Here is an 18,994-nt window from a genome sequence, read left to right on the forward strand (position 1 = left end):
TTATGATATGAATGCACTTTTTTTCTTTCCTTCTGTAAGTATTTATAGTTAGCCTAGGACTTGATTTAGTCCTTCTAAATATATATTCCCAGATTAAAAAAAAATACAAGTATGAATGTAACGGTATCTCAAGACTAATTACAGTCGAGGGCAATTGCTCACTAGACTATATTTCCTGAAAGAGAACAGATACTAAATCTTTATTGGAAGATAAATACATGCACAGATGCTGTGTTGGTCATTTTCCTCTTTGTTCTCAGATTCGTTTTTTGCCTTTCCCTATTTTGATTTGTTTTCACAGGGAAGTCGATTATGCTGGTTGCTTTGTATACTGCTCCTGGTTTAGCTGGGCCAGGAGGTACTAGGAGACTCAAAGGTGCAAGGAAGGGAGAAGCCAGGGTATTTTCTCTCTTGGTCATCTTGGGCTGTCCCCAGAGTAGCCATCACTTCACCATGGCTCCACTCCCAACACCTTCACTTCTTTGCAGGAGGTGTAATCATGGGTTGTACAGTTCCCGCCCAGTAATGGCCCAGGTATGGGGCTCTCAAATACACTTCATCCCATTTTCCCCTCCAGCTTTAGGGCTGTTAGCAATTTTATGCTATTGTTCATCTCTGGTTCCCTCACTATTTCTGTTTAATTTCTCGGCTTTCCCATCCCCTGTGTAACCAATTTCCTAAATTAAGTTCCTTTTATTGAAAGGACATTTAGTGGCTTATTTTTTTCCTGACTGACATAGATGATCTGATGGGTAAATGAAATAATTCCAAATCTAAGAACACGACAACAGAACAGCATAATATGTCTTCCATGATCAATCCAGCCACAGTACCTGATTAAATCCAGGGGCTGATGCTTGTACCACATTCCCCAGCGTGCCCAGCGCTCATATAACAGATGTCTGTTATTCTGAGGTCCGTGGGTTTTGATGGGCTGGCTACTCTTGTAGGCTCCCTGAAACAGATAAAACAGGATAAACCAATGTCCATTCTCTTAGTGAAATTTCAACTACATAGAAGTTGCTTTTGCTTTTTTCCCCCTTATAATTTAACAACTTAATTGAAAGCTTCAGAAATTGTAAACTTAAGGCCATCTCTGGAATGATGTAATACATGCTTTTATAGATCTCTATTTCATTGAAAATATTTTGATACTCCTTTAAAATCCTTTCTTAAATTCCATTTTTAAACCAATGAGATTTCTTTCACTAAAAGTAAACTAGACTTTAGGTTTCACTGTTTGGAACCTAAGGTCTTTTAATAAACACAAGTATCTTCACCATCATTGGGAGGAATTGTTATAATCGTAGTTCAGAAATTGAGTATTACTCTGCCTTCAGTAATGCTACCAGTATCGTCCCAATAAATTTAATAAAAACTAAAATAAATAAAATGTTAAAAAAAGTGATCCAGTCCCAGAAAGTATTTAATTGATAGAAACTAAGGAAGGGAGTAAGTGCTCATTTAAAATGTGTAAAAGGACTAAGTCACCAGTGCTAGCCATGTCTTTAAATTCCAAAGTCCTTAAAACTTACTTCGGAAACGTTATTCCAAAAATTAAAGCATGTTTCCAAATTCTTTATATTTCCCCCCTTTAAAATCTGGCATATGGGTTGCAATTTCACAAACATAGACTATATAGACCTTGTAGAGAAAAGTGTTCCCCCTGAAGGCTGATGCTTAGCTTTTATAGTTAAAAAAGAGGGCAACAGATATGGTGACTACATTTTCTGAACTAAAATGTAGGACACAGGATTTGATCAAGTCCCTCTCCTCACTCCAATGTGTGACTCTACTTTTATGAAAAGTTTGATGGAAATTTAAAACCAGTGGCATTATAGGCCTCAGTTTCCTTACCAAGGTGATAGGAATACAAATAAATATCAAAGACACAATTCAGAGAGGCTTCTGAGGGTCCACTTGGATAATCACTATAAAGTGCCAGGCATATAGGAAGCACAAAATCAATGTTAATTTTAGGTGTTTATTATATTGTGGCCATTGAAAAGTGCAAAACTATCATTTGAATGGTCCCAGATAACCAGGACTGTGAGTTCCTATGAAGAAAAAATACACCTTGAATCATGTTCTGCAGATGTCTCAAGGCTGCAATGGGAGAGACATATGGAACTCACCTCTGGCTTTCTAATGAAATAAGTTAATTAATTAGGTAGGAGTGGAAGTACACCTGAAGTGTAGTCCATACTTTTCTTCTCTAAGGTAGCCCAGGGTGTTTAAAGCCTTAAGATTGGAAGGTAAGGAGATGGAAGCAAAGGTTAAGTTTCTAAGTGTGAGACATTGACTTGGGAAAAGGTATGTTTGCTTGTAAAATTGGATGGAATTGTTAAGGGAGACCACCTGAGAATGAGTAGGTAATGGAAAGTGAACCAAAATCCCACCTCTCTTCTAATCGTTACTGATAATGTTTCTAAAATACATGACTTTCCTTCCTGGCCTCAGTGATCAGACATAAACACTTCCTGGGTTTTAGATGCTAAGCTTTAGAACCTCTAGTGTATCACTGTTCTAACTCTGCTTAATAACCTCAATCATCCATACTGTTCTGGGTTTACAGTAACGTAAGGTGGGCTGTATGAGAAAACTGACCAAAGTGATGACCTCACCCACTCATATATTTCCATCCCTTTCCAGAGAACCAGTACATGCAGTGATCCCCACCATCCCTATAATTGGTCCTTTCCTCCAACCAACATATTTTCCCTCTCTTCCACTCTCAATATCTTAGACAAACTCTTTCTCACATATATATCTCTTTTCATCTATTTCTTCTTTTTCATGCCAAATTCCCCCTGGAAACGTCTTTGTCTCCCCTTTGACCATCGTCTCTTTGTAAGTAAAACACACATTTCAAAGAGGAGAGAAAAATACGATACTGACACTAGCAACACTCCTGCATCAAGGAAGAAAGAGGCCACAGATTGTGAAGTGTCTTTAATTTAAATCAAAGTATAGAGTCCGAGCCATTGACTCCCTTTGCCTGTAAGTAAGCCTCATTTTTCTTTCTTCAAGTAGTAGCATTACAAATCAATAGAAAATCCCAATTCCATTTTATTCACTTTCTGCTTTCCTTTAGTTACTCATATTTCAACACTATTGTTTTCTACTCATTTTTTTTATGCATTCCAGATTTTAGTACTTCTACCAAATTATAAGAATGGGAAAATGACTATTATTTCCAACACATTCCAAATAGATTCCAAATTTCATGCAAGAAACTGTCAAATGAACTGTAAGAACACACATTAGTTACGTAAACCAATTACTTAAACAAAACAAAACGAACCTTCCTTTGGTTTAGAAGTTCTCCTAGCACCTACATTTGCCATGCTGAATACTTTACCATTTACTGACTGTCATACGTTATGTTGCATGGTGCTTAATATCCCTGATCCTTGTTTCTGCATCTCTAAAATGGAACTACTAATATCTATGGGAATTCTAATATCTAGTGCTCTAGGACTACTGTCAGGTTAATGGGAAAACACATGCACGAGGCTTGCTGAATGACGTACACTAAGAGCCTCTTATTATTATTCTACTTCCTACAATAGGTAGGTATACCATAATGAATAGAAGCATTGGAGTCTGGCTTCCTGGGCTCAAAACTGTACCTTTGATACTTAACCTTTCCATGTCTCAATGACCTATTTATAAAGCTGAGTTAATATTCGTTGTCCATCTCAAAGGGCTGTGGCAAGGATTAAACATTATTAAAATATAATACATATAAAACATTTAGCTCAGTGCCAAACAGGAAAGTGCTCAACACATTCTCTCTATATGAGTTGTATTGGAGTGGGAATTCCTCAAGTATAGGGATTATGTCTTGTGAGTCCTAGAGCTTTATAAACAGAAGGGTGACAGGTTCTGACAGTGCAGAAGTGAAATCTCTAAAGATTCCATTCTTATATTAAAATGCAAAATTCCCATAAAATGAATACAATGTGTGTGTGTGGGGGGGTGGGTGGGGGTGTTAAAACTGATTCAAATGTCATTCATGACTCAACAGGTAAAGCCCACCACAGCTTGGAGCAGGCTTTTCTGCTTAACGCTGGTAGACAGGTAATAATCTGGCAGAGAACGAAGCAGGTAATGGGGCTGTAGGTTTTGTGCGCATTTGTGTTAGATTTTCAAGCATTCCCAAAGCAGGAAGCTGCTCTGGTTGGGAGTGGTGTGGCTCCCAAATGGGTCAAGTATGGAGTTGGGTGCTGGAGTTGAGGGCAGCGCCCAGCATGGCTGAGGAATCCTTGGGCTCCTTTCAAGGCTGGGTTTCCTGATGTGGGCAAACAGTAGGCGCCAGTGCAGAGCCGCAGAACCGTAATGGGCTCTCAGAAAGGTCCAGGGCCAGTCCCTGGTTCAACCCTCCTGGGAAAGGGAAGCCAGGCTTAAATGAAAAACAAACAAAAAAAATGGGATCAAGTGTTGCACATGAAAAACACTTTTTATTTCAATGGAAATTATATTTCAAAATTACCTCATGTGGGGGAAAAGCTGCTATATATGAGCCATTGTTTATAAGTTTACAGATACCTGAAAAAGAGAAGAAAAAAAAATAGTCCTTAGGTTAGTTTAAATAAAGACTTCCCTCTAAATCAACGTACATATACTTTGGATAATAAGTTAATTTAAAAACTTAAAATAACCAAAATGACTCCCATAACCACCTCACCTATGAGGGCAGAGGTGTGTAAGAGACTGATACTAAGAGTATAATTGTGTTCTTACAACATCAATAAATGGAGATTTGCAAGGTGCTAAAATAGGATTTCACTTTGTCATATCACGAAATAGGGGCATTTTGATATTCACTCATTTGGAACCACATGAACCTAGAGCACTTTTTCTTTTTTTTTTTGGTCAAAACAAAATTTGGTCAAGGAAGCAAAGGAATTCCTCATTTCCCAAAATGTCTCCAAGGGATATTGGTATAAAGAAATCTTTGAATTATTTAACACTGAACCAGAGAGACATAAATAACAAGTTGATACTTCTTAAAATCTCCCTCTCAGTTACAGTGTAGTGAAATGGACACATTCATAAAGTCCTAATAAGACAAAATATTTAGAAAACCTTTCTGGGGAGCGATTTTTGTTGCAATATTTTTTATATTAGTAAAAAATGAGAAATAATTGTACATCTGAAATTGGGGACCCATTTAATTATGATGATATAATCAATTATGTTAGGTAAATAATTGTGATTTGATGAATGCTTATAATAGAATATTGTACAGTTATTTACAACAGTGTTTTCAGGCATTCTAAAAGGCTTCAGAAAATACTCATAACGGTAATTTAAGCAAGATAAAAAAATTGTAAACACTGCATGATTCTAATTATGATACACATATACTTATTCTGTACTCATATATAATAGTGACAATTGAATTTAAAGATTTAAATTTTTTTAAATATTCTTCTATGTTTATTGTATGTTCTATAAAGGGCAAGATATCTTCACAATCATTTAAATTGTGATATTTTTATTTTTAAAGACTACATAAGCACATAGTGCTATCATTTAGACACATTTTTAGTTTATTTTCTGTATTTATTTGTACTTCTTATTTAGAAAATTTTGTTTCAGTGTCAACATTTTCTTGTAGGGATTTAGTGTCTAAATTAACTATTTTGCCTGCTCAGTAATGAATGAATTATTAATCAGAGGAATGTTCCTCTTTAAAAAATGGCTGACTTGAAACAGTTCATTTTATTTATGTGGCACTCTATTTCAATGTAAATCAGTACAGACTTTTATTTTCAAGGTTTTAGGAGATGACTGACATTTGATCTCTTCAGCTGGCTTGTATTTTTCATCCTCACAATTAAAAAGCCAGCTTGTTTGATATATGTTATTTTTCTGCTGTGCTTATGTAAATTTTGCAATTCCTTTTAATTATTCTGGGTGAAACTTTCTCAATTTTCTTTTGTATCATAGATGGAATAGCATACTGCTAAATAGTCAAGCAACACAGAAATCTGAAAAGTTAAAATTAGCTGTTAATGTACCTTCCAGAGATAATCTCTCAAAAGTTTCATATATATCCTTCTAGATTTTTTTCTTTTTATGCATGTATGTTTAGGAAGTAGGATTACATTAGACTTATAGTTTTGTAATCTTTTTTCATTTATTAATTATAATGCCTTGTAGATAGATATCTTTCAATGTCATCTATAAAGAGGATTCAATCATTAATTTTCAATCACCATGAATTAGGGGCTGTATCACATACTCTCTATAATATATAGCATGAAATAGACGCTGAATAAATTTGAGTTAAGAGTGAATACACATCACATAATTTTTAATACATGTATTGTGTGGATGTAGCCTAACTTATTTGTCAGTCCCCAACGACGGGCAGTTAAAATAGTTCCAGTTTTACTCTATTACAAAGCTATAGTGAACAAATGTTTCCATATATTGTTATTCAGAAATCTGGCAATTTCTTTGGGATCAATTTCAATAAAATTTCTTTTCCACAGTGTTTGCACATTTCACATTTGGTTATAATGGCCGAATGCCGACAAGAGTTTGTTTTATTTTGTTTTGTTTTAGTCAAAGGCCAAAAAGTAGAATGTTTAGAGTTTGTGCTCAATATGTTATATATTCCTATTTAATGCATGAAGGCAAAGCTTGAAGTGTTAAATATTGCTGGGTAATGTTAGGAACTGCAAATTCTACTTTCTCTACACTTGTAATTCGTGTCCTTACCCACTTTGGATATTCCGTTTTCATATTTGGTGTGCTGCAGCATGTGATAGACTATTCTGCTACGAGTGGCATTGCTGAAAAAGGTGTCCTTATTGTTTATGATGAAGCTGTTAAGAGAACGAAATCGATTTTAATCTTCAAAGTAGAGCACAGAATCAGGCAACAGGAACAGCGTCCTGGGCAGCCACCCATCTGTTTTTCTCCTTTAAACTAATGCTTGTGAAGAGAAACCATCCTCTTTTACAAAAATCAATCAGCAGGGATAGAAAAATAAACATAAATAATACAGGGCATTATCAGATATTCACTTTAATATCTTTCAGTTTACAAGGAGGCCTAGATGTCCTCATATTTTTTGTTTAGCCTGGAACAAGAAGAGAATAGAGTTTCCACTGGCTCCCATACATTTTAATTAAGCCATGTGGTTCCAAATAGAACACATTGAAACTGATGTAATTCCCCATGCCACACTTTCCAAGCTAACTTATCTTGTTTACAGAACTTTAGCAATATAAAAAACAGCTGTCCCTTCCCCTTCATGCCCGATTCTGTCCCCATGTAGGAAGAGTTCCACGGAGGAACCATGAGAGAGTTAATGATGGGAAGAGCAGAAGGAATGATCCCAAGAGGAAGGGTCCATTTTAGGACTAACTATGATATACTGGGAGCCTAAAAAAATAAATAAATAAGGAAGCATCCTGGACGTCACTCAAGTTCTGACCATTCCTGCTTCCAGTTGCTTTATCTTTGTGAATGATAAACCACCATTTTTTCAGACAGTTAGGTCTTTTCTTATCCTTGCTTTCTCTTCACCATTGATATTCAAACAGTTGCCAAACTAAGTAACTTTTATAACTGAACTGCCTGCCTCTCTTGTACCCATCTTTTTCTGAGTCTCATTGCCTCTTGCCGAGATTACAAGAAGAATGTCCTAACTGGCCATGCAATTTCCCACCTGACTTTTAAAGTCCAGCTCTGACCCTTAGAGCACTCCTACTACTAACATGTCAGTAGCTCTCCATTAGGCATAATTACATTTCTATTTTCCTCGCAGCCTCTCTATTCTTGCATTTCAACCTTTCCTTAGTCTTATTTCCTATAGCAGTAGTTCCTCGTGTCTGCTAGTCTATCAAACTGTAGAACTTATCATCACCTTGGAATCCCATGCTGTTTTCCTTGAGATTTTGCTCTGTCTCTGATGTCTGTGTCCCCATCTCTTCCCACCATCCTCCACATTTTTACCTGCTGAAAAGGACTAGCTCCTTCATGAAGGTTTCCTGGCTCCTCTCCTCTGGAGGTAGCTTCTCTTTCTCTGATAAAAATGTGCATTTTTACTTGTATCTTTCCTGAAGCATTGACTTTACTCAGCCTCATATTATGGTAATTTGTATACCTGTCCATTTTATTAGACTCCGAGTTCCTCCAGTATTCTCATATAATGCTTTTTAGTTTTGTACTTGGATGCACCAAGTTAACAGGTCTGTGTCCTGTTAACTATAAGTATAGAAAAGTATGTCCACCAATTCTTTTACCATCAATTGATTCAGAAATTGCTGAACAAATATTTCTTTAGCAGGTGAATTCCTTCTTTTATGGAGTTATATTACAAAAGAAGGTAACATGATATATAAATAAACAAATTGGTTACATAATTTCAGAAACTGCTCTGAAGAACAAGGACACAGCACAGTGCATAGAGAATGACGGGAACAAGGGGACTAGAGTTGGTGATGTTTGAGTGGGAGAACATCATAAGAAGGGCTGAGCCATGTAAAGATCTGGGGGGAGGGGCAGATTAGGAAAAGCGAACAGCAAGAACAAAGATTTGGAGATAGAATTAAGACTGAGCTTTTGATGGATAGAACCAAAGCTTGTGTGCCTAAAGCAAGTAAATGGTGTGGAAAATGGTGGAAGATCAGAAGATAGTGTTGGGCAGGGACCGTAGCATTATGGCCACATGGTAGATGATAAGAAATTTGAATTTTATTATAAGTGCAAATGGCAGGCCATTGCGGAGATTTAAGCAAGATGGTTGCATGATATGCTTGAGAGATTTTTTCAAAGATCACTCTAGTACCTTGGGTTCAAATAGAAAAAGCAGAATGTATTTTATCTGCTGCATTATGGAGCCTGAAAAAGTACAGCAAGAAGCTAAAGAAGCATCCTCAAAACTGTAACCGCTCTTTAACCCAGGAAATCATGTGGATTTCCACTCCTGCCTCTACTGCCCATAGCTGGGATTTATAAAGACACTTTTAGAGCCACTTCTAAGACAAAATAATGACATGAATCAAATATTTGGAAGAAGAGGGTTTCTCGTTGATTACTGGCTTTGTCACAGGTTTGGTGGTCTGAAATTCCATGTCATCCTGTCTCTCACCTTCCTACATCCCAGAACGTGAGTCAACGCAGAATTCTGTATAGCCAAGTAGATCCTGCAGCTACAGGCCTATTGTATACTATATATTTCTCCATCTTTATGTTTACTCCATTTTATCTAAATATTAATTTACATTTCTGTCTGTCCCAGTAGACTGGGAGTACTGTGAAGGTAGGGACTGTGTCATAAACTCAATCTGTATCATGCGGAAACTCAATAAATACCAGTCGAATGAATAAATGCATAGAGATATGTTGGTAGACAGACAGATAGACACGCAACAAATTCTTACCTTAGTTTCATAAGTTTAAACTACAATGGATTAAACTAGCAAGTACAAATTAATTAATTATAAATATAATAATTAATTAGAACAATCCATTATTCAAGCATGTTATTTAATAGCAATTCTATTTTTATTATTATTATTACCACCATTCTTATTACTTTAACTGAATGACTTACTACCACAGCAATTATTTTGGAAGAGTTGGGAACAAGACTGTTAGTCCATGAGTTTAATTATTCATTACTTGAATATCTCTAAATCATAGTTGATCAAGAATTAATAATGTTCAGTGAGTGTTATTCATAAGTTAAGTTTATGTATTAACAAAATGATACATTCTCTGACTTATTTGACAAGCAACGGTACAGGTATTTTTATTCTATCAACCCCTCCCACGTAATAGAGGGCACCAAGGCAGGTAGTGGGAGAAAAGAGATGGGAACTCACTGGTGAATCCGTGCACGGCTGAAAGGGCCTGTATAACAGTCCGACTCCTCCAGTTCTGGAAAAGCTGACTTGTCGAGAACCATTGGGTTTTGGGACATCCATTTTTTGAGTCTTCTAAAATAGTTGTGTACACTGGAACAAAGTCACATTTTAGAGCTAGATTAGGTTGCATTCCAGAATCATGCCTACCTTCCACTGCCATTCCAAAAGAGTTCCAAAAAGACACTCACACCAACACACATGCATTATTCCTCCTGGAATTGAAAAGAAATCTGGATTAAAGAGTCAAAAAAACTTGGTTGGAGCACAAGTGCTACCAAAGGAACTGTGAAGACTGGGGGGTGAGGCTTGGGAGGTGGGGGGGCAGTGATAGTGGAGTCTTTGATTTTCCCTGATCTGCAAACCAAGTAACTCTTTGTTCTGCCTCCCTGAAGGGTCATTTTGAAGAGGCCCTGATAATTGAATGTGAAAGTGTATAGCAAACACATGATAAATAGCAGCAATAATAAAATTATAGCCATTTCCTATCAACCTGCCTAGAGAAATGATGATCTTCAAATGCTGGATAATAGCCTGTACGTTAATTATCCCCTAATGTTAATTGGTCAAAAATTCTCTTGCACGAAACATCTTTCCCCCTTCAAGAAAGAAAAAGCACAAGTGAAATCTAAGTGCACATAATTGATTTTTGTTTCCCTCTTTCCAATTATCTACAAATTGGGTTTTGTAATTTTATAACAATGATGAACACACACACACACACACACACACACACACACACACACACACACTTAAATTTCTACTCCAAAAGTTAAAAAAAAAACCCAAAAAACAAAATTAGTCATTTCTTTTAATTGAAAGTCTAAATTTAAATTCAGCAAATAACATGGCATTCTTTTTTTTCAGTTTGATATGTCACATACTTTCATAAATGCCTTTCCTATTTATTCTCTACCCTTCTGGTATTCATCCAAAGTAAAGGAACAAAGAGAATATTTGTAGTAAGTAAATTGTAAAGATGTCAAGTATAGTAACGTTTAATATATTTTAATAATCATTTGGAATAAATTATAACTGAATTTTTGTTTCATAAAATTAAACAGAAAATAATAAACCCAAAAGATAAAACATTATGACAACATAGTGTTCATTTTTCTAGTTTACTTTAAGTTTGAGAACAAAATAGAAAAAAATGAATATTTTTCCCACTATTAAAAATGTTGTTTCAGGGCCGGCCGAGTGGCATGTTGGTTAAGAGCTGGCTTGGGACGCAAGCTCTGAGCAGCAGGGGCCTGGTTCAGATTCCACATGAGGGCCAGTGACACTGCGCCCTCTACAGCTAAGATGGTGAACAACGGCTCAACCTGGAACTGGGCAGCCGTGAGTCGCCAGGGACGTCGTAGGCTGCAGCGCCTGCTGCAGTGAGTTGCTATAAGCTACTGTGTGTGGCTGGCAGCCAGTGTGAGCGGCTGGCAGCCGGTGTGAGCTGTCAAGAGCCTCCGTGAGCGGCTGCCCAGAGGCCAGCGACCGATCTGCTTCACCTGGGAAGAGCGCAATGATAATACCAACATGGGCCAGTGAAGCAACGTCCTCCACAACTAAACTGAAGAACAAAAGGACAGCAACTTGTCTGTTCCCATCCCCCAATTCCCCAATAAAATCTTTAAAAAAAATAAAAGGTTGTTTCATTAGGATTTAACACAGACATGTTTATTAGACATTCTAGACACAAGTTCATTCTAAAACTAGATTTTGACAGTATTACATAAAGATGTTTGTTTCTATTATTTATTTATTTATTTTTATTTTTTTTATAGCTGAGCCATCCTGCCACCTGTTGGCAGCTCAGCGGCAGCTCAGCCAGGGCAGGGGCTCGAACCACTGTTGCTCAGAGCTCGCACTCTTGAGTGAACTCTTAACCCACTGAGCCCCTCAGCCGGCCCCGTTTGTTTCTATTTTAATATACAGGATTTTATCCTTCTGCAAGCCTCTGAAAGAAAGATACCTGTTTATCAGAAATCCCACTAATCATACAGTAGCAAAATCTCAGCAATTCTATAGAGCACATGGAAGGAACTCAGACATTTTTCAACACCTCCAACATTAAGTAGGCACATGCAAAAAAAAAAAAGAGAGAAAAACCTGCAGTTGTAAATGTATATATTCCAACATTCCAATGACTTGACTTTATTATGCAAACTAACTTTGGACACTTGCTCCCTAGACCAGGACCAAATAGGCACAAGGATAGTGATGAAAGCACATTCTAAATCTAAGCATACTAACCTGACAACAGAAAAACCAGACCTGGCTGAAGGGCATCACTAATCTATTTTTTTAAAAGAGCCATTTGAGTACTAATCCCTTTAACATTTGTTTTAATATCAAGTTTCCCCCTCCCATGATTTACTTGTCACCCATTCCTAAAACACCTAAATTTAATGTTTAAGAGAGGCCAATATTCTCCTATTCTACAATTCAAATTTTTCCTACTCTAAAGTTCTAAATTATATACTTGGTAAAGGAACTAGACTTACTCCATTCCTAAAATGGCATGATATTTACACCACATGATTCTTCTAGTTTTCGTGACTTGTAATATCCTGCAACATTATTCAATAGGACATACTCTTATCACATTCACAATTTTTTTGTTAACTGTTATTTTGCAATGTGCAGAAAAACAGCCACACTTTGTTTCAGTGTTCACTAAAAGGAAGCTTATTTCCTTCAGTGAAACAGGCCTAGGGTGATTCAGGTGGGAGTTTCTTCTATATCAGGGTTGTGGTTTAATTCCTTTGTCATAGCTATTGCTACCAAAACAGGTAAAGGGATATTCTTTTGAGATGAAGCTCTTAAAAAGAAGTTTATTTTCAATACTAGATAAGAGAGGCAGCTTCAGTTATGAAATAAGAGTAGGTCTGTGATTCAAAAGATTCTGTATGGCACCTCATCACTCTGGGGGCCACTCTTTCCTTCAACACCTCTGCAAATAAGAGATTTGGATCGAATGATCCAGAGGGTCTCCGTTGGGTCTGTTGTTCTATTACTTTACTGGGTCATCATTTACTCATCAATCCTGGGTTTCTAACTATTTTTAAAATTAATATCTCCTAAAATGCTAACTTGCAATTAAGACCCTCCTTCCCGAACATTATATCAAGTGATGATTTCAGGAATGTCACTGGTCCATAGACAAAAGAGAGTCTTTGATTTTTAAAGACTGCTAAATGTGGCACACGTCATTTTTGGAATCTCTGGAACAAATCCAAGTTTTTTCCCCCCTGAAATTTACAACTGCTCATAAGGATCATTGGATGTCTTCCTATTTTTTTCCCCCAAAGGACGAATGGGTCATAAACAAATCATGCATCACACACCAACCTGCCCATTGGTTTGTTCCTCCCGTCAGTGTAGTATGATTTTTTCCTGAAAAATAACAGAAATCAGCTGAGGAAAGTTACACGAAAATCGTGAACCCAGTGAGTGACGACATTTAATCATACTGAGCATTTCAATACTCCATCTTCCACATGTTTAAGAAAGACATGAAATCAGCCAGCATAACAAAAAGAACTCTGAATTTCCATTGTTTCAATTTCAGAGTCTAAGTTACTAGTAATAAAAAAAAACACACTTTCAAAAATCAATAAATCACTTGAATATCTGATTTTTAATCCTATTTTTGGAAAGTCTCACTTCTGCTACACAATGCATAGTAACCAGATAATTTGCTTATTTGTTATCTGAAGTCATCCATCCATCCATTCAAACACATATGTAATGAATATTTCTGATTTTGCAAGGAATATTATGGTATTACCAATAAAATATTTAGAAAACAAAGAGTGTCTCTACCCTCCAAGGGCTTCCTTTATAGTTGAGGCAACCATAGATAGTTATAATGAAGTGTGACAATGCAGGAAAACAGAGGGTGTTCTGGAAGTGCCTAGGAAGGGCCCTCGATTGGTGTTTGTAGATGGAGGAGAAAGGAGCAGGGAAGCCTTCCCACAAGGTGTGTTATCTGTGCTGAATCTTGAAGCATGAGTGGGAGTAGTCCTCTGAACGAAGTACTCAGGACATGGCATTCGAGACTGAGGTAGCAGCATATGAAACGGTTATGGGAGCAAGATCAAGCCTTGTACGATTCAGGGAAGCGCAACTAATTTGAAAGTCACTGGAGTATAAACTGCAAGTTGAGGATAGCGAGAAAAGAGGCGGGGCATAGTGAACAAGGCGCAGAGGTGAGGGGTCTTACCCCCAGTGCTGAGGTTCTGGATGAAAAGCAGTGCAAAGATATTGTTTTAAGTGGTTGTGTAGCATGTCTGATTTTAGAGAAACTAAAAAATTCTAATGACAGGGGTGAATTAATTCCTAAAAAGACTCTCACTACATACTCATCTTTTAGATTCTGAGCCTTCTAAAATTTGTCTGTGTCCCCACTCATCAATACCCATTTCAGAGAATCAATCAGTAAACTTTTCCAAGGTGTAGGATCTGGAAAACAGGGCTAAGGGTCATGACAATTGATGTATAGCTGTAGCTGTATTATTAACTGTTTAGAAAACTTTAAAAATCTTCTGAGCTACCATATTTCTTTGGAATCACCGGTTTATATTACTAGAAAATAATTTTTAGATTGTCTCTGCCAAACCCCAACACTAAATTCAAATATGAAATATCAAGGCTTGCTATGTCTATTCCAACTCACGCGTTGAATATCTTCCCCCTTCATTTTCTCAAACATACACACATTTGTGTACACACATCATTCAACCCCCATCAGACTAAACGCATCCTCACTCTGAACCTGCTCTCCATGGACTGACTGTCTTACACTATTTACCCCATCGCTATGTAACTGTTCCCTGACTATCTCCTGTATGACACTGGGCTTCTGGGAGACAGTAGTTGTACTTCATTTCATTTTGTATGCCTCGTGTGTACTTGGAACATTGCTTGATAAACAATAAGCACTCAGATGACTGATGAGTACATGTGTGAGCCTCCATTTAATTCATAGTTATTATCTCCTTCTGTGCCTGAGACCACTTTGCATTTAATAAACATTTGCTAATAAGGTATCATTTAAACAACAACTACAAATGTACAAATTAGTTTAAAATAATTTTCAGCATCAAAAAAATCTAAGAATGTGATTGAAAAGAGTTGAAGTTTAGAGTTATAATTGGCCATGGATATGAAAAGGAATATTATAAAAGCACAGGGCATTTGGATTAAACACTGTTCTCTATCTTTACTGCTGCTAGGTTGAAATATTTCTCTTAAAGAATCTTTTTAAAATCCTTTGGGAGAAATTTAAAAAAAAATAAGGAAAGTCATACAAGATGAATATACATACTTTTCAGACCACTTATATTGTAAGAGCAAATCAAACTTAAAATAAGAGATTCAGTTTTCCCAATTAACTAACATCCCAATTAACAATCAAATCTAAGATGAACTATGAGCAACAATTAGTGGAGTCGAGCCTTCTGACTTGAGGACTGGTTATTGTTTATCCTGAGGACATGTCTGTAGTGAGTTGTTATCTGTTTGGCTACGGAAAAGGATAAGATTTGGTATGTCTTAGCAATCTCTTAGCAAATTGCCTGTGATGTACATCACATTCTGGTTTGATGCTTATTCAATAATAAAAGTGTTTTCTTTCTCTTCTACCTTTGTGGAACAGTTTCTGGGTTGGAGAAGATTTTGTTTTTAACTATATACCCCCAGCAATACATAAATATACACTGAAGTCAATAATAACCTGCAATTCTCCTTAGTTTTGTATATAAATGAACCTGCAGAACCAAATCATTTCCTACGCACAATCCTCCACCCTGTAATTTATTAACTGTGTATTGTTCACTTAAAAAAGCTTTCTTTAAATTTGCCTTAACTTTTCTTTTGAAAGATTCTGCTATTTCATACCTTGCAATGGGACAAGACTTATCTAGCTACCTACCCACTCACCTATTACAACCACCACTCAAAATTATAAGTAAATAATCATCTGAATACTGTTTCCAACCAATGTTTCACATGGCCAAGTGGCCACATGGGTGGAGATGTCTGCGGGGCCAAATGAGGAAGGCAGTCACATGGAAGGGACATGGGTCCCCTGTCTTTGTCAGGCAGAGCTACTCCACTTTTATCTATTCTGTATAATGGCATCCCTGTATGTTTTTAGGTTATTTTATTTTTGAGTGAGATATCCTTTGCATAAAAACTGATCTAAGTTGAATCCTAATTGTGATAAAAAGACTGCTCTTAATGTTTGGAAAGCATGCCCCCAAACTTGCTATGTTTAAAGTATTTGTGAGAGAAGAAGCTTGAGTGAAGATGGGACGTTGACCCCATTGTGGGACTCAATCTGAGAAGCTACAGAATGATTGAATCTTCCTAAAGTAAGTTTGAGCTTTATAATGTGAAAGAATAAATAGTAAAAACCTTTGAATCAAAAGAAAAATAATGAAAGCGCGACCTGATATTTTTGGAATACAGAGGACACAGGTTAAAAACTAGATTGGATAAAAACTAGAACATGTGGGTTATTTTAATTCTCCAAAATTTTCTTGGTTAGTTTTGAAACATCAAGTCCAACATGTAGGCCACATTTACTTTGGAAGAATAAGCAAAAAAAGAAATAGCTAGAAAATATGGGTATATAAAATTCTGCATATATATTCAAGCAAAAAATTTAGAGAAAATGCTCAAGATTCCCATTCATACAATAACTTAGCAGAAAACTTCTGCAGGCAGCGTTACAACACTAATATTTTCTCTGAATAAATTTGCAGCTTTTCTTTGTGGAACGTAATGTGTAGGTTTCAACACTGAATAAATGCGTGTATTAGTCGAACATGGGTAAATATTTTATGCATAAACCTTTTAAAAATCTTGTCCTAAAAAGAGATATACACGTTTCCTATTTAAGTTCTTTGTCATTCTTATGTATTTTAAGGCAGTATATATGTTCTTAAATATGATAACAGTTGATAATTGGAAACTGAAATGGCCATCATGAAAACATGTTGCCACTTAGGTTACGCTTGAATAGCATTCTCTTTTTATGAGCTGACAGCTATCCCAAATTTCAGATGTATCTTATAAATAAATGAGAAGTTAGTAAGCAAGGAGTTAGTTAATGCTGTATCTATTATTTAAAGTGATCTGAAAAGATGTTCCTGAAGAACTCTCTGTTCTAGCATTCCTCAAACTGTGTTTCCCAAGAACACCACCATATTAAGATTTTTTTGAAAAAATCCATTATCAGATGGAAATTTGGGAAATGGTGCTCTTTGTAACAGCCTCTTAAAATTGATAAAAATTAATAGAAATATTAAAATCTCAAAATCTCCAAGGCTGTATTTCTTTATCATCTACATTAGAATCATTTGGGATGATTGTTACAAATGTATATAACCAGTCTTATCCCAGACCTAATATGCCCAACTCCCTGGGTGTAGGTTCCAGGAACCTTCATTTTCACAGAATTTCCCAGGTGATTTTGATGCACTCTACAAACTGACAATGAGAACCACTTCTCTAAAACTTTCTACACTAAAGAAACATATTGTTTACCACAGAAATTCAGAAGCATATTTGGTTATAGGATATTGTTCTCTTAAGATCCTCATCCACTGATAGACTTTGGAAAACGTTGCATATTTTCTAATATTTTATTATTAAATCATGATAATTTGTGTCATTTTCCAAAAGCTTCAGAATTCAGCAATTATACACATTATTTTGAAAAACATGTTATAAAGAAGAAATTTCAGCTCCAACATCCATAAGAAGAGGTAGTAACTGCATAGGTTTCAAGGTTTTTCTATTTGTTTCTTTAGATGCGTCACAACTCTTTTTTTAAAATGCAACCTTATCAGGAAATATAAAATGAATATCATTTTAAAAGGCAAGAATGTCTGACTGAAGTGAACATCTTTTGATGTTTTGAACCCACCCTGAGTCAGAAAGACACCATGGCACATAGCCTGCGATCTAAACTCTCATTCACAGAAACTGAGGACACTCACATACTGGCAAAGGGACTGTTTTTAATTAACTTCTATGAAAAAGAAACAAAGGAATTAAATTTAGTACTGATTTAAAAAAAATAAAGTTATGAGAGTACTGATTATTCTATCACGAGGAGTTCCTTGAAATTTATTTGAAAAGGCAAGAGTAAAGGACATTACAGATATGAGGCCAATGTGCTCCAAATACACATTCAATTTTTAAAAATTAGTCAACTCCCACTGAGATGGTGGAAAGAGGTACCGTATTTCCCCATGTATAAGACGCACCCTTTTTTGAAAAATTTGGGGTCTAAAAACTGGGCGCATCTTATACAGTGGTTGTATGAGCGCAAAAACAAGTGCAAAAGAAGTGGGAAACGCAAGTAAAAAAAAATCTACAACTACTGTATAAGACGCACCCAGTTTTTAGACCCCAAATTTTTCAAAAAAGGATGCTTCTTATACATGGGGAAATACGGTATATGAAAATTATCACACTGTAGACTGTGTTGCCATTGTCTTTATAAGGCTTTTTCCCCATAGACTACAGCAGAATGAACATACTTCGAATTGATAGAGAAAGCAGGAATACCTCTAAAATTATGCATGTGAGATACTGGAGGTAAAGCAAACGTGTTAACTGACGTATTCATAATTTGCTCTTTAAGTATAACTCAGTCTTAAAATAAGTGTCTTTGCCAGGAGCAAAGTCAAATTATGCTAAATCTCTCCCAGAAGAGCAAAAAAAGGAGCCAATCTACTGGACTGCTGGCAGACATTTGTGTCATCAAGTTCAGAAGAGGCAGGTGGCAGATATGCTCCCTTTTTGATAAGATGTTTTCACAAAATGTTCCCTCAGTCTGAACTGAACCTGGACACTGATGCCCACTGAAATGGCATGCTTGGTGAGAAACTCTAAGGTTTCCTCCTTTTAGAGCTACAAGGTGATTCGTTTGTGCATGAATTAAATAACTTTTTTTTTAGAAACAATTGTGAGATGACAAGAATAGAGCAAGATGGGGGTACCTAAAATTAGTTAGGATTTATTTGGAAAAATCTTTTAGCAATTTCCTCCTGCCATCAGAAAGTAGGTCATGGTCTTACATCTTTTGCATAAAA

At 36.3% G+C, this 18,994-nt stretch overlaps 1 protein-coding gene across 2 annotated transcripts in view; it reads right to left on the bottom strand.

The window, feature by feature from the left end:
• The window catches only part of ANO3 (anoctamin 3), a 257,121-nt gene that overhangs the window by 96,292 nt on the left and 141,835 nt on the right, over positions 1–18,994 (bottom strand). For both annotated transcript variants that reach the window (XM_019627091.1, XM_019627092.1), the window contains 5 exons: positions 13,236–13,280; positions 9,852–9,983; positions 6,736–6,842; positions 4,496–4,551; positions 834–955 (listed from right to left, as the gene is read on the bottom strand). In XM_019627091.1, coding sequence (XP_019482636.1) covers positions 834–955; positions 4,496–4,551; positions 6,736–6,842; positions 9,852–9,983; positions 13,236–13,280 — 462 coding nt within the window. The remainder of the gene's footprint in view (positions 1–833; positions 956–4,495; positions 4,552–6,735; positions 6,843–9,851; positions 9,984–13,235; positions 13,281–18,994) is intronic.

Source organism: Hipposideros armiger, unplaced genomic scaffold, assembly GCF_001890085.2.
Source record: "Hipposideros armiger isolate ML-2016 unplaced genomic scaffold, ASM189008v1 scaffold_707, whole genome shotgun sequence".
Taxonomy (NCBI): domain Eukaryota; kingdom Metazoa; phylum Chordata; class Mammalia; order Chiroptera; family Hipposideridae; genus Hipposideros; species Hipposideros armiger.